Source organism: Palaemon carinicauda, chromosome 37, assembly GCF_036898095.1.
Source record: "Palaemon carinicauda isolate YSFRI2023 chromosome 37, ASM3689809v2, whole genome shotgun sequence".
Taxonomy (NCBI): Eukaryota; Metazoa; Arthropoda; class Malacostraca; order Decapoda; family Palaemonidae; genus Palaemon; species Palaemon carinicauda.
Window position 1 is genome coordinate 17,049,312 of NC_090761.1, and position 13,601 is coordinate 17,062,912.

The 13,601-nt window shown below is 35.8% G+C and overlaps 1 protein-coding gene across 2 annotated transcripts in view; it reads right to left on the reverse strand.

The window, feature by feature from the left end:
- Window positions 1-2,262: 2,262 nt before the first annotated feature.
- Window positions 2,263-13,601, reverse strand: part of jp (junctophilin) — a 395,271-nt gene continuing 383,932 nt past the window's right edge. For both annotated transcript variants that reach the window (XM_068360777.1, XM_068360776.1), the window contains exons 7-11: window positions 12,296-12,471; window positions 10,090-10,208; window positions 8,608-9,491; window positions 6,657-6,848; window positions 2,263-6,082 (exon numbers count right to left, since the gene is read on the reverse strand). In XM_068360777.1, the coding sequence (XP_068216878.1) occupies window positions 5,996-6,082; window positions 6,657-6,848; window positions 8,608-9,491; window positions 10,090-10,208; window positions 12,296-12,471 (1,458 nt within the window). In that variant the 3' untranslated portion in view covers window positions 2,263-5,995. The remainder of the gene's footprint in view (window positions 6,083-6,656; window positions 6,849-8,607; window positions 9,492-10,089; window positions 10,209-12,295; window positions 12,472-13,601) is intronic.

Below are 13,601 nucleotides of genomic sequence, written 5' to 3' on the forward strand. Positions count from 1 at the left end.
TTGTATAGAAAGGAATTGGGAATGGAGGTAAAGTAGAAAGTTTTTCAGTCCAAAAGAGCATGCATATGTAGACATATAGTTATGCCTAGTGTTCTCTTTTATAAAGTAAAAAAAATCATTCTACTTGAATATTTGGCTGTCTGGGAGAGAGAGAGAGAGAGAGAGAGAGAGAGAGAGAGAGAGAGAGAGAGAGAGAGAGAGAGAGAGAGAGAGAGAGAGAGAGGACATGCAAATTTCAAGGTACCTCTAAAAGACCAAGCGTTTCAAGATTAATTAAATTTTTAGTTGATGTTGATTTTGTACTATAACGCAAGTGCCTCTGAATTTTACCCTATTCTTGCCGCCAATGTGTTTATATCTGCCTTCGTGGCATTATGGTTATGTTCGTATAGTAGACGGCGTTTGCTTCAAGATTCAGTCATTTTGTGTGGATGTAGGTCCTCGATCCTTGAGTAGCGGGTATAATGTTGCAATGTTGCCTGGTGTCAGGCAAGGACCATTTGCCAGTCAGTTGCGGAGGGAACAGTTTTTACCTTTCAGAAAGAACGGTCAAATATGATGCACTCTTTAGTGTTGCACTTCAATTAAGATGACTTTGGGATGAGCGAGGTCTTCGCTCCTCGAGAAGCATCTCGCTACATAAATTTCTGATGTGGTAGTCCCTTCGTATTGAGCCTCAAAGCGAAGTATGAACTCTCCAATACAGTACAATAAAAGAACATACAAATCAGGAAATTAAAAACAACAATTTTTGGTGTTTTGGTTTTATTTTAAGGAACAACTTTGTATCAACAAGTTCACACACAGCCTCCACTGTCCAATCCGTTGTAGAAGATGAATAAAAAGAGATTGACAAAGAGGGAATCGAAACCCGATTCAATTTTGGTTTGTTTTTTCTACTCGCTCCAAGTGGGATCAAATCCAAACGAAAGATAAAATAAATATGACACCTTAAAAGTTATCGCTGAGCAACCAATTCCCAAATGTATGTAGCAACAAACAGTTGAAATTTTGTTTTGCTTTTAAGAGAGAGAGAGAGAGAGAGAGAGAGAGAGAGAGAGAGAGAGAGAGAGAGAGAGAGAGAGAGAGAGAGAGAGAGAGAGAGAGAGATTATATAAGGATGTTTTAAAGATATCTAGAATATATCAAATGTTGTTTTGATGTATAGTAACTTAATACCAAAGTTATTAAATTAGTTTCTGTTATTTAATGGTCATATTGTACAATTCTAAATAACGGATGCATTACTACTTACTTTAATTCTGACAACTGACGGCGACTGAAATGATGATGAGCAGACGAATAATGACAAATGGTGTAAATGACAATAGTGATATAGATAATGGACAATGGACTGCTGTTCGTCATGACTTTGTTTACATCTTTTATACATCCTAAAGAGAAATTTTTGACGTTGAATGTTCAAAGTTATGCCCTTCAAGGTCTGCGAACCGGAGATAAAGATGAAGAAAAAGAAACGAGCCAGTTTATTAACTGTTACTAAATAACAAGGAGAAAGTTGAGCACGATGACTGAATATGACAAGATTGATGTTGTTAATTTTGCTTTAATCTGAGCTTCATTTACGGAGACAATCAAGCCTACAGCAATGCATTCATTTCTGCATAAGCAAACAAAACCCTTTTGTCATCTGGTGAAAACAAAATTTTGTTGAGATTCCGGAGCCATTTCTCCAGAAGTGGGTTGTGTTTACGGCTAAACAAATGAAACAACAGATATCTGGGACTGTGTGCTTTTAATTTAATTCTAAAAACAATTTCTTGCAACAAAGATTTCTTTAAAACATAATCAAAACAATCATAACGGAATATGAATATTAGTGCATGCAAGAAATAACTTCTTTACAACGTCAGTAACCTTTGGACCAATCAATTCGCATTCAAGAACCTGACATTTTTTTTTTAGTGAAGTTTGTGTCTATACATACACGCATCCACATATACGTATATGTACTCACAAAATACTTGTTTTTTTTATTGACTTGATGTATTGATGTCAACAGCTCCTTATGATTTCCAACTCTCTTCGGTCATACCGTGGTGGACGTATGCCCGCGCATGCATGTTCTGGGAAACTGGGTCTGATAAAGTAAGTGTCTAGATTTCTCAGGACAAGATGGCAGAAGAAAAAAATGAAGCACCTTTAAGTGGAAATGATATGATGCCAAGCATGGTGTTACGTTTAAAATACGTTCGACACGTGTTCCGAGGATCTCTGTTGTACGTAAATTGTGTGATGAGAGAGAGAGAGAGAGAGAGAGAGAGAGAGAGAGAGAGAGAGAGAGAGAGAGAGAGAGAGAGACAGCGGTATAGCTGACATATGTTAAATATTTTATATTCTATCCAACAGTTAACAACCTAATACAAGATAGTGAATAACAAAGAAAGATTCTTTTCCCAACAATGTCATCACCAAGATTTAACAAAATATTACGACCAATTTTCGTCCTTATTGTCATTAACATTATTTTAGTGAAGTTTGTTATTTATCACACGAAAGGAAAAAAAAAGGAAAATACTCCATAAAGGAATTTATGATGTCGCTTTTATCAACTTTGACCGCACTCCATGGGGGTTAAACAAAGATATCACGTGTTCTAGGTTCATCTTCAAGCCACCGTTGTCGCGTCTTCAGTTACAATCTGCTGCATTTGATTGATTATTAATAATAATAATGATAATGAGATTAATAAATGGATTAAATATCACTGGAACTATGAAAATACTAAAAAAACATCACACTGCTGCTGCTGCTGCTGGCGAGAGCTAAAGTGTCGAGGACGGTCTAATAGAATACCAGCTATGATCTCTTCATTCTAAGTTATGATCATACATACACCATGCTTAAGGACACATGCAAACATACATGCGTATATATATATATATATATATATATATATATATATATATATATATATATATATATATATATATATATATATATATATATGCATATGAGAGAGAAAACTGTGTCCCAATAGTAATGTGACGCAAACAGCAACACAAAAACAATCTGTAAAATTTTCTAATTAATCTAATGTTTAGGTACAGCCAAATTTAAATGTTATTTTCTTTTACAAATGCATTAACCAATAGTTAGCTGGTTTAACAGACACTTTGTAATCTCTCTCTCTCTTTCTCCTTCTCTCTCTCTCTCTCTTCCTGGGGCACCTTAATCTACTAAAAAAAAGATGGCGTTGCAGCAGCATTATTTATTTATTCTTTGGAAATTCAGGTCTCCCCAGGAGTAACGATAACGTCACTTAAATGGAGTGATGTCATGACGATGGCGTCATTTGAATGGTGTGATGTCATGGCCGCTGTGCACTGCTCAACATGCACAAAAAAAATAACAAGAACACCTAATCTGGTTGAGGAGAGACAATGTTCATTTCCTCACATAAATAACAAAACGTAAAAGTGATCGACTGAGATGTGATTACAATCTAGAAAGAAAATTTGGAAAAGAAGAAATGGATTGTTGCACCAGGACACAGGCAGGAACCTTATTCGAAAGAAGAGCCACTCTTCTCACCACGAGAGAAAATATCTATCATTTCCAGCCAATATATCTCGTAAGGCTCTTTTGCTGCATGAAGGAGGAGATTTCTCACGTTTTTTTCTTTTCATAATAACAAAATTGACTATCAAAAAACACCTGTCGGTCAGTAAAAGTTTGAGAATTTCAAAAGAACTTTCATCGTTAGCAGAGAACTCCTTACCATCATACAAAAGGCACTCAAGTAGTTTTATGTTTCTCAAAACGTTTGTTGTAGGTCTTCCACTAGCGAGAGGAATGAATCATATCCACAAATAATAAACGAAGAGGGAAGTTATCAGCGCTCAGTTTCATCTTTGCTACTGATAGGAAATAAAAACTCACGCTGACACAGGAATTAACACTGGCTAGAATTATTATCAAATAATATTACTGGTTATCATGAATCGTTATCATAATTAATAAGGAGCAATTCACTAAAGAAAAAAAGAATGATAATGGCCCCTTGACAGCATGAGGAATATTATGAATGATGACTGAAGATCGAAGTGTACAAGAAGCCTTTGCCAGCCCTTCACGAGAGTTAATCATGTTTCTCATAAAGGGCAAGGAAAGGCTTGGTCTGTTACAGAATGGGCAGATGACATCTGTGATGAAGAAACTGTCTACGAAAAAAAAACTGCTCTGGTACGTTATTTTCTAAATTTACAGTATACTGCATATGTAAATACAAATGCTTATACACAGGCATATGATTACACTATGCATGAGCACATAATGTTGCAAATTTAGTTGGAATTTTGCAGAGACACACCACTAGAAGTCCAACTGCAACACAACCTGTATGACCGGTACATGCAACCTCCATTGGGTAGCTCTGGAGCTTAGGACTAAGTACAAACGTCCTTACTAACACCAAACTATAAATTAATAACAAAATGAATTTCTAACAATTCTTTCTAAATTGTAAAGGAACTAAACAATCATTCTGGTTAAGCGTGATGCCTCCTAGTCAACCGAATGTCCAAATGATATAGCATTTAAAACAAAAATAGTCTTCTTTTCCCTACTAAAAGACCCTACCGGCAGGACAGCAGCTGAGGCCAGCCGATAGGCACAAATATTGCATATAAGACAATGAAATGACAATACACAAGTTTATTTTCAAAAGACAAAAACATAGTACAAAAAGTTAATACTATGCTACAAGTGCATTGCATTTAAGAGAAAAAAATGACAATTTGAGCTAACAAAAGAGAGAAAAATGCAAAATATCAAGCAGAAACATGTAATTCTTCCATACAGTAATTCTCTACTGATAAACCAAAAAATAATAGATAACATCAGAATCCAATGACTGAAAACTGAACAAATACAGTGATGATGCCTTTTCGCTCCCCTCCTCTCGTTTATTTATATGTTTAAATTTTTAAGTATTTGTTTCTCTGTTTATGTCTTCGTGTTCCTCTGCTGAGAAACACCCGGGGAGACCTGATGCAGACAGTCGTTATGTATGCTTCTCCTCTGTACATTGCCTCTATTCAAAAGTCAATATGACCTCTGGCATTAAAGAGGCGTTTCGTTATATAATTCTCTTAAAAATTGACCAGTACTAGAAATTACAATAATATAAATCTGTACTGAAATTGACAAATATTATCATGGATAGGTGGATAGAAAATCTAGTGCCTATTATGCAAGTACGGCGAGAGTGAACCACCGGGGTGTTGTGGAGTGACTATACAGCTGCTCGAGTCTTTCCATTGTTGAGTCGACGTGGCTGAAGTCACAGTCAATGGTAGCAAAAGATGCTATGTACAGAATAACCCCAGCCATTATTAGAGTGAGTTTGTGGTCAGGTTATGAAGGAAATGAGGCACAGCCAAAACACTCCACGAGGGACAAAGAGCTCATCCATTATTTTTTTGCATTTTTAAATCAATTTCTAGTTTTCTCATCTTTTGTTGACACCGAGACCTACACGGAGTTCAGCAGAGATGGCTCTCTTTGACGTACTTCTCTGTTTTCTATTTTATATTTTTGCCTCTTCCTCCCAACCCCTAGGTCAGCATAGGTTGGCTCAGGTGTGGGTGGGTGGATAGGCAGGGTCATTATGAGCTCTGAACCGCCCACCTGAGGACAGCGGCTACAATGGTGGTGCTGGTACAAAAAGGGACGGCTCACACTTGGGCGGCAGGACGCGGCACGAACCATAACAAAATAGAGATTCTGACAGCACACACACACACACGCACACACACGTGAGCAGGCAAGTCGCAGGCATAATCTGCTGAGGAAGGCACGGGGGGCGGCCAAGGCGCAGGATTGCCCTGCAGGGCTGCCATATAGACTGCTGCTGCTGCTACTGCACGGGCACTCCCTGAGGTGGGACTACTACGGCGAGTGTGTGTGAGTCTCACGTGGCGGCGACGGCAGCAAGGAAGGTAGCCTTAACCACCTTTATCCTTGCTGGCTGCTACGACAGAAGTTTGAAGAACATCAATGCCAACGACAAATTTAGGAAAAGGATGAGCATGACTAGCCGCTGGCGGGAGAACCAATCCTGTTGGGGGAGTCATCATGTTAGTTCACGTTGGTTTAGGATCATAGGTAAGTTATGCACTTTGAATTTGAATCAATATATCTGCTTAACACACAAATCAAAATAACTTCAGTATAAAATCATCGAAAAATGAGGTATGGCAGGGTTCAGTCTAGAAGTGTGGACATCCAAATTAAGTAGTATCAAAAACTGATGATGAAAAGAAGTCCTAACTGAAACTATTGTTAACCTAAATACAATCCATAAATCATAAATACATATACAAGCTTCTTATCTACGCTTAACGTTATTGATCATTATTGTTACGTATATCAAAACCATTATAAATTCTCATACTGTATTTCATCAATTTTCATGAAATTATCAAGGAAGGATTTACTTGCAGTGCCTTATTATGTACGTACTTGGAAAAGCTAAATAAAGGTAACTGTAAGGTGATTCCTAGAAATTTAGTATTGCTTGATTGAATATGTCCTTTAATGTAGGTATAGAGATCTAATAATTGTATGAAAATGCGGGATAAACATGAATTTCAAAATCACTTCAACCATTGCGTATTGGGCGTTGTACTTACTTGGACCGCAGGACTCGTGAGGTATAAGAGTGGGTTTGCCCTGTACAAAGCGGCCTCCTCTGCCTGGCGACGGAACTCCTGCCTTTGGGCTGAACTCAGAACAGAAGCTTCCTCGCGTGGCATGATGTTAATTGGCAATGCTTGGACATCTGGCAGCGACTTCTTTCGTTTGACAACAGGTGGTGGCGCCACCTGGATGAAGGAAGGGGTAGAATGAATCTACACTTATGGCAAAACTGATAAATTGTCTAACTTGAATAGCGTGTTTAAATTATTATTATATTTATTATCATTAATTACTAGCTAAGCTACAACCCCCTTTGGAAAAGCAGGATGCTATTATCCCAAAGGCTCTAACAAGGAAAAATAGACCAGTGAGGAAAGGTGACAATGAAATAAATAAACTAAAAGAGAATAAATTAAAAACTTAAATGAAATATTTAAAGAACAGTAACAACATTAAAATAGATTTTTCATATATAAACTATAAAAACTTAAAAAAAAAAAAACAAGAAGAAGATACTGTACATAAGATAAAACCAGGATGCCAGAGAACTGATAATCAATCAGTCAATAAGTGTCACAACTAAAAATATATTAAAATATATAGATATTGGAATGACGGTTATTTCAAACTGTCGCTCCCAGCTCTGTGCTGCTTAGCCTCCCAGACGCAAAGTCAGGAGGTATGGCGTCTGAAAAATGTGAAGACAATTTTGTTGTTTTTAAATTCTTCATTACAGGCAAGGAGTTGGAGGGAGAAGCAAAGAGAGTACGTTAACATAGATCTGAGGGGCATACCTATACCTTGGACCCCCCAGGCAATATGGGATCGACCCCCTAAGGCTCCCATGAACAAACAACACCGCCCAAGATTACCACGCTTTGGGCCAGTTTGAAGATAGCCACGACTAACGGCTAACGTCCATTACCCTTTGTGCAATTCAAGATAAGAATCATTATCTTTTTGTAATATAATCTAAGATTGATAATTCTCTCTTTGCAGTAGATCTCTCCGCTGTCCGATCCTTAAATTTGTATTGATACATGTAAGAGCACTTATTCAGTATTCAGTTAAGGAAATTAACTATTTAAAGAATCTTTGTCGCTACCAATTGTTGATTTGTCTTTTGAAATTGTCAAGTGCTTGAGTGACTTTGTAATTCTCTAATTGAAATTATATGAATTGACAACAATGTGCTCGAGTGTACCCTCAAGCAAGAGATACTTCACCTAAGAATCCTCACATACTAAAACAAACATTATCTCATTAAAAATAATGTAGCTCATAAATGGAATAATTGAAAAACGCACTATGATTAACAAAGTGATATACAAAACATTAGTTGGGCTCTCTTCATATTTCAGATGTCTTCAGGATCTCTTCCAAACAATGCATCGAATATAGAGTCCCAAACAATATCTTGCCATGAACCCTTACTTCCCATCCAAATGAATATACAGTACAGCATCACTATGAAGTATTGATGTACAGCACCATACACAACGTACGTCCATGAATCATGTCATGCTGGTATGCTTTTCATAATTAATTCTAAGATAAGAAGTATTGATGTACCCTACACAAAATATGTCCAAGAATCATGTCATGCTGGTATACTTTTCATAATTAATTCTAAGATAAGAAGTATTGATGTACCCTACACAACAGAGCTATATAAACGAAGAACATAGATCTTGACTGATTTTATACAAATATTTTGAGTACCTGCATTTATTAAAAAGTAATTGCATTACTAGAACTAATTTCAGAAAAAGCTCTACAATATATATCTTTCTTTCTTTTTAACACCTCTGACCATTTTACCACTGGGGTATTTTAAATGAGCTATCATTTATTGAAAACGATAAAAAATCTATACAAGCATCTTCAGAAACATCTCAATATCTGAATATTTCATTCCACTAGGGTGAATAAACAGTGACTTACCTTGACTTGCGCCTGACGCCTGACAATAGGATTAATGTAGAGGGATTCTGTGCGTTTAACGGATCCCAGTCCCATAGGAGTGGGTGGACTAGCTGGGATCTCTTGACCACAAGCCCTTTGCCTCAAGAGTGCTTCTGCCTCCTGCTGTGTTGCTGGGATAGTGTAGGGAACAGTGAAGCCACCACCGACTGAACCATTTCCTGTGAGGGGAGGAGCCTCGCCCGATATTATAGACGCTGGTCTTGAAGAACGCCTTGATCCACCAGTAATGGGTACAGCAGCTTCATCCTCATAAACCCCAGAATCAGGGGTCCAGTCTTGGGCAGTGGTTCGTTGAGCTGATGGAGCACGGGATCTTGGGTTTATTAATTCTGGCGGTACTGGAGTCTGTCCACGGGAAGCAAACCTGTCCACTGATCTGTCTCTAGAAGGCCCTCGAGATGGGGGTCGATTGTAATGATCAAAACGATCGTTCATGATAGCACTTGAAAATCCACCATATTCCATTCCCTTTTGCTTTAACCCTCGCGACGATGCACGACTATCAAGTGCATTGCCTATATGATGTAATGAGCCATCAAGGCCAGGATTTGCATGTACAGATGTTCTTTGAGGACCTCCAAGATCAGCTTGAATGTCACCACCGCTTAAGCTGTAAGCTGTGTAGCCTGGACCTCCCCCGCCTCCAGGAGGTGGTGATAAAGAGTCGGCCTCTTGCGTTACTGTTGCATCTGTTCTTGAAATGTAATCATCCATTCCGCCCTTGGCGTACAAAGATTTGGATCTTGGACCTCCACTCTCGTCTTTTGGCTTTGCTGGAGGCAATTTGGATATGTCTGTATGTCCTCCACGTGCTGCCAGGTTCGCTTTGATTGCATCGACTCCTAAAATATCAGTCAGAAATTAATATAGGTCAGAGATTTTAGAGGTACAATGCATGTATATATAAACATATATTTTATATACCAGTATATATATATATATACATACATACATATACCCAGGCACTTCCCCCAATTTTGGGGGGTAGCCGACACCAAAAATGAAACAAAACAAAAAAGGGGACCTCTACTCTCTACGTTCCTTCAGCCTAACCAGGGACTCAACCGAGTTCAGCTGGTACTGCTATATATATATATATATATATATATATATATATATATATATATATATATATATATATATATATAGTACACATATATAAAACTTAAATGAATTAAATAACTAAACTGGCAACTAACAATGTTTTCATTGAAGGAGCAATTTTAGCATTACCCACTCTCCAATAACATATACATCTATGAGAACAATATAGACAAAGATCTTTCATATAAATTATGTGAAAATAATGACTGTAAGTCACACTACATAATATGTGGACCAACAGAAACAGTGTAGTAAGTTGGGATTAATAACACTAAAAAACATTAATTGTATTCAAGAGATATGAATGAATAGTCTAAAGCTTTACCCCCCTTTTACCTGGTTGGTGGAAATCTGGAGCAAATTGTTTGGCAAAAATTCTGGCTATATCCGAGTCCTCCCTAGCATGGACTGCTGATATATCTGCCTGTTCAGCCTTGCCTCGTGCTGTGGCAGTCCTGTAATACAAAAATAGAAATGAATAACAGCAAAATTACAAATGAAAACAAAATAATAAACTCACGTTCACTGGCACATAAACTTACAAAACATACAGTTTTCTACTCCATCTAGAACATTACAGAATGGATAAAAAGATATAGGGTGGAAATAATAAGTGTCTTTGATAGAAGCTCAACCCCAAAATGAACATGCAACAATTCTATGCAAAGTTTTCTTTGGTATGTAACAAAAATGAGTACACATAATAACTGTCCAAACTTTTCTGAAAATCAATTTCCACGCAGAAGCACTGTAAGATGTCTCTTTAGTAATTACGGACTGCCAAACCTAAATGAATTACTCTGGCAAAAATTCCAATGAATATTTCTATTCAAGGACAGACAAGATGAGACACTACCCCTCAAGATGTCAGTTCCTTAATGCATGAGAGCTGTAGGACACATACATATGTTACAGATTGTAAGGTTAATAGGTTTACAGAATGTAGAACTAAGGGATGAAATGGTGCATTTCTAAGATCAGTTATAGATAGTAAGTCAGTGTCACATAGTTACTTGTTGAAGGAATCTGAAATTTGGGGCTAATTGTTTAAAGGACTGCATTATTGAGCTTTAGAATTATAGGAGTTGCAATATAAGGTTCAATGATGAATGAATAAGCATTATATGGTTATAGGTTTCAGGAATCCGGGCTCTAGTCTCAACAGTTGGCTTTAATTTGGGTTGCAGGAATTCCTTTGGGTTATAGGGGTCCATGTTGCGAAGATATAGGGTTACTGACAGTGGCTTTGTTTTTTGCATAGCCAATATATGACTATAAAAAGATAGAAGAATATTGGACATCTTTTAAATGGATTGCCTCCACACAATATTTTTTCTTCAGATAAATGTAAAAGCAAACAGGTGAGTTTGGAATTCGAGAGGTTGTTTAACTTGCCAGCCGTAATATATATAACATTATATGTTAGGTTCCTACACCTGGGAGCTATTGTATAATATATATATATATGTATGTGTATATATATATATATATATATATACATATATATATATATATATATATATATATATATATATATATACACATATATATATATATATACATATATATATATATATATATATATATATATATATATGTATACACACATAGATATATATGTATACACACATACAGATATATTTATATGCAAACAGATATATATATACATATATATATATATATATATATATATAATATATATAGTATATATATATACATATATATATATATATATATATATATATATATATATATAATACATATATATATATATATATATATATATATATATGTATTATAGCCACGAAAGGAAAAATGAAAAGACTTGATTGGAGTTAGTACTTTCGTTCATTAGGGACATCAATAGACTCAACATTGTTGAGTCTGTTGATGTCCCTAATGGACGAAAGTACTAACTCCAATCAAGTATTCATCACGTGTCAGTTTTTGTGATTTCTAACACACACACACATATACATATATACAGCATATATATATATATATATATATATATATATATATATATATATATATGTGTGTGTGTGTGTGTGTGTGTGTGTGTGTGGAGATAAATATATAACAATTAATTCTGTAGATATTGTTTGCATCATTTGAGTTTTGGGCATGATTCTTTATGGAGTGTGTTTACTCCCTCTAATATCAAACTCCCCTTTGTCCCAAAATAACAATTCCTATCATGAATAATTGAGGTTGCCTTACCACACCACCCACTTCATGTCAACTTAAGATATTCAAATGGATTAAAGTGAAATAATTTCTGAAAACATAAAAAATTATAATCCCTTTAAGTGATTCCTTACATTAGGCTTTGCTCTTCTCTTTGCGCCTCTTGGTATAGTTACAATAAAGTTGTGAGGAATTATTGATAAGTCATTTCAAGATCATTCATATTGGGCTAGTTGGGGTTTTCTCTGTCAACCCTTGTTATTTTAAGCCCCATTGAATCAAGCACTTCAATAACACTCAAATTCTCTCATATTAGGAGCTGACCACAAGAAGAGTCCCCTTCCCAGGAACTCACCTAGAAATAGCAATATCCTCCTTCTGCATAGCAATTTTTGCTGCTCTTTGGGCGGCTGCAACGGCTGCTTCAATTCGCTCTCGGAATTTAGCTGAGCGAATGAGGAACACGTGCTTCTTCTTGTTCGATGTAATCAAGACGTTGTTCTTGTATTTGCCTTCTTCTTTTGTGCCATCCTGCGTGATAAAAACAGGAGACAGAATGATTAGTATTATGAAAGGATGGAATTATGAGAGCAAAAATAGGAGACAAGATGTGCAACAGGAAACGATGGTTAAAAGACAATTGTAGGTATAGTTGTAGAGAAAAATGGTTAGGTTTAGCTCATGGAAATAAAGCCAAATATGAAATGATATACGTACAGGTATTAGCTCCTACTGAAATTATTAATCTCACGATTTCTTAACGAGAATTGATGTAAAATTAATTTTATTGATTCATCCTAATACAAGTACAGGGGAGACATTCTACTTAAAATAGAGTACTGTAATAATATTGAATATAGGAAGCTAAAACACACAAATTAGCAATGACACAGATCTCATAAATCTATATTTTAACACACAAGAAGAATACTTTGCATAATCGTAGTTTTGGAAAAGTATTGCAAAAATACTTGTTACAAAGATATTTTGAAATTTTACATTTAATTTGGTCTCAGAGCAATGCTACATCTTTTGATATCTGTTGTAAATATTATGCTTTAGTTTCTATGATTCAACATTGAAAATTTTGTTGCAAAGAACATAGAATAAAAAACAAAACAATTGCATTCTTTTATTTTAACCAAGTTTACAGGAAGTAAGGAAATCTTTTCGAATAAAAGAAAGAACATCATATATTTTTTTTCTAATCTAATTCATGACTATCTATAAACAAAATATTAAAAAATAAACAAAGAGAGTGAAAGAGAATTTATCTGCAACTGAATTTAATTGCTAAACATGGCGATCTCCATGACACAAATGCTGCTACCTTTCTTGTCATGATATTTTTTTGGGCACATTTCTTCCATCTACGAAAAAAAAAAAATAAAAAAAAAAACAGAACTAATGTCTGAATGAAGACAAAAAATTAAAGTACACTTTAAAGGAATACCGTGAAAGTATTTTTGTTCGCGGTGTACCAATTTTCGTGGTCTTCATGGGTGGGCAAATCCACGAATTTACAAATCCAACGAAAAGTTTTTTCTTTAGTTTGATGTAGGAGTTTCTCATGATGCGAATGGTAGTCTCGCTAACTTTATAATCATATGGATCAAGAAAGTAATCACTAAGCAACTTCTATAAGCTTTTGAATTTTTCTT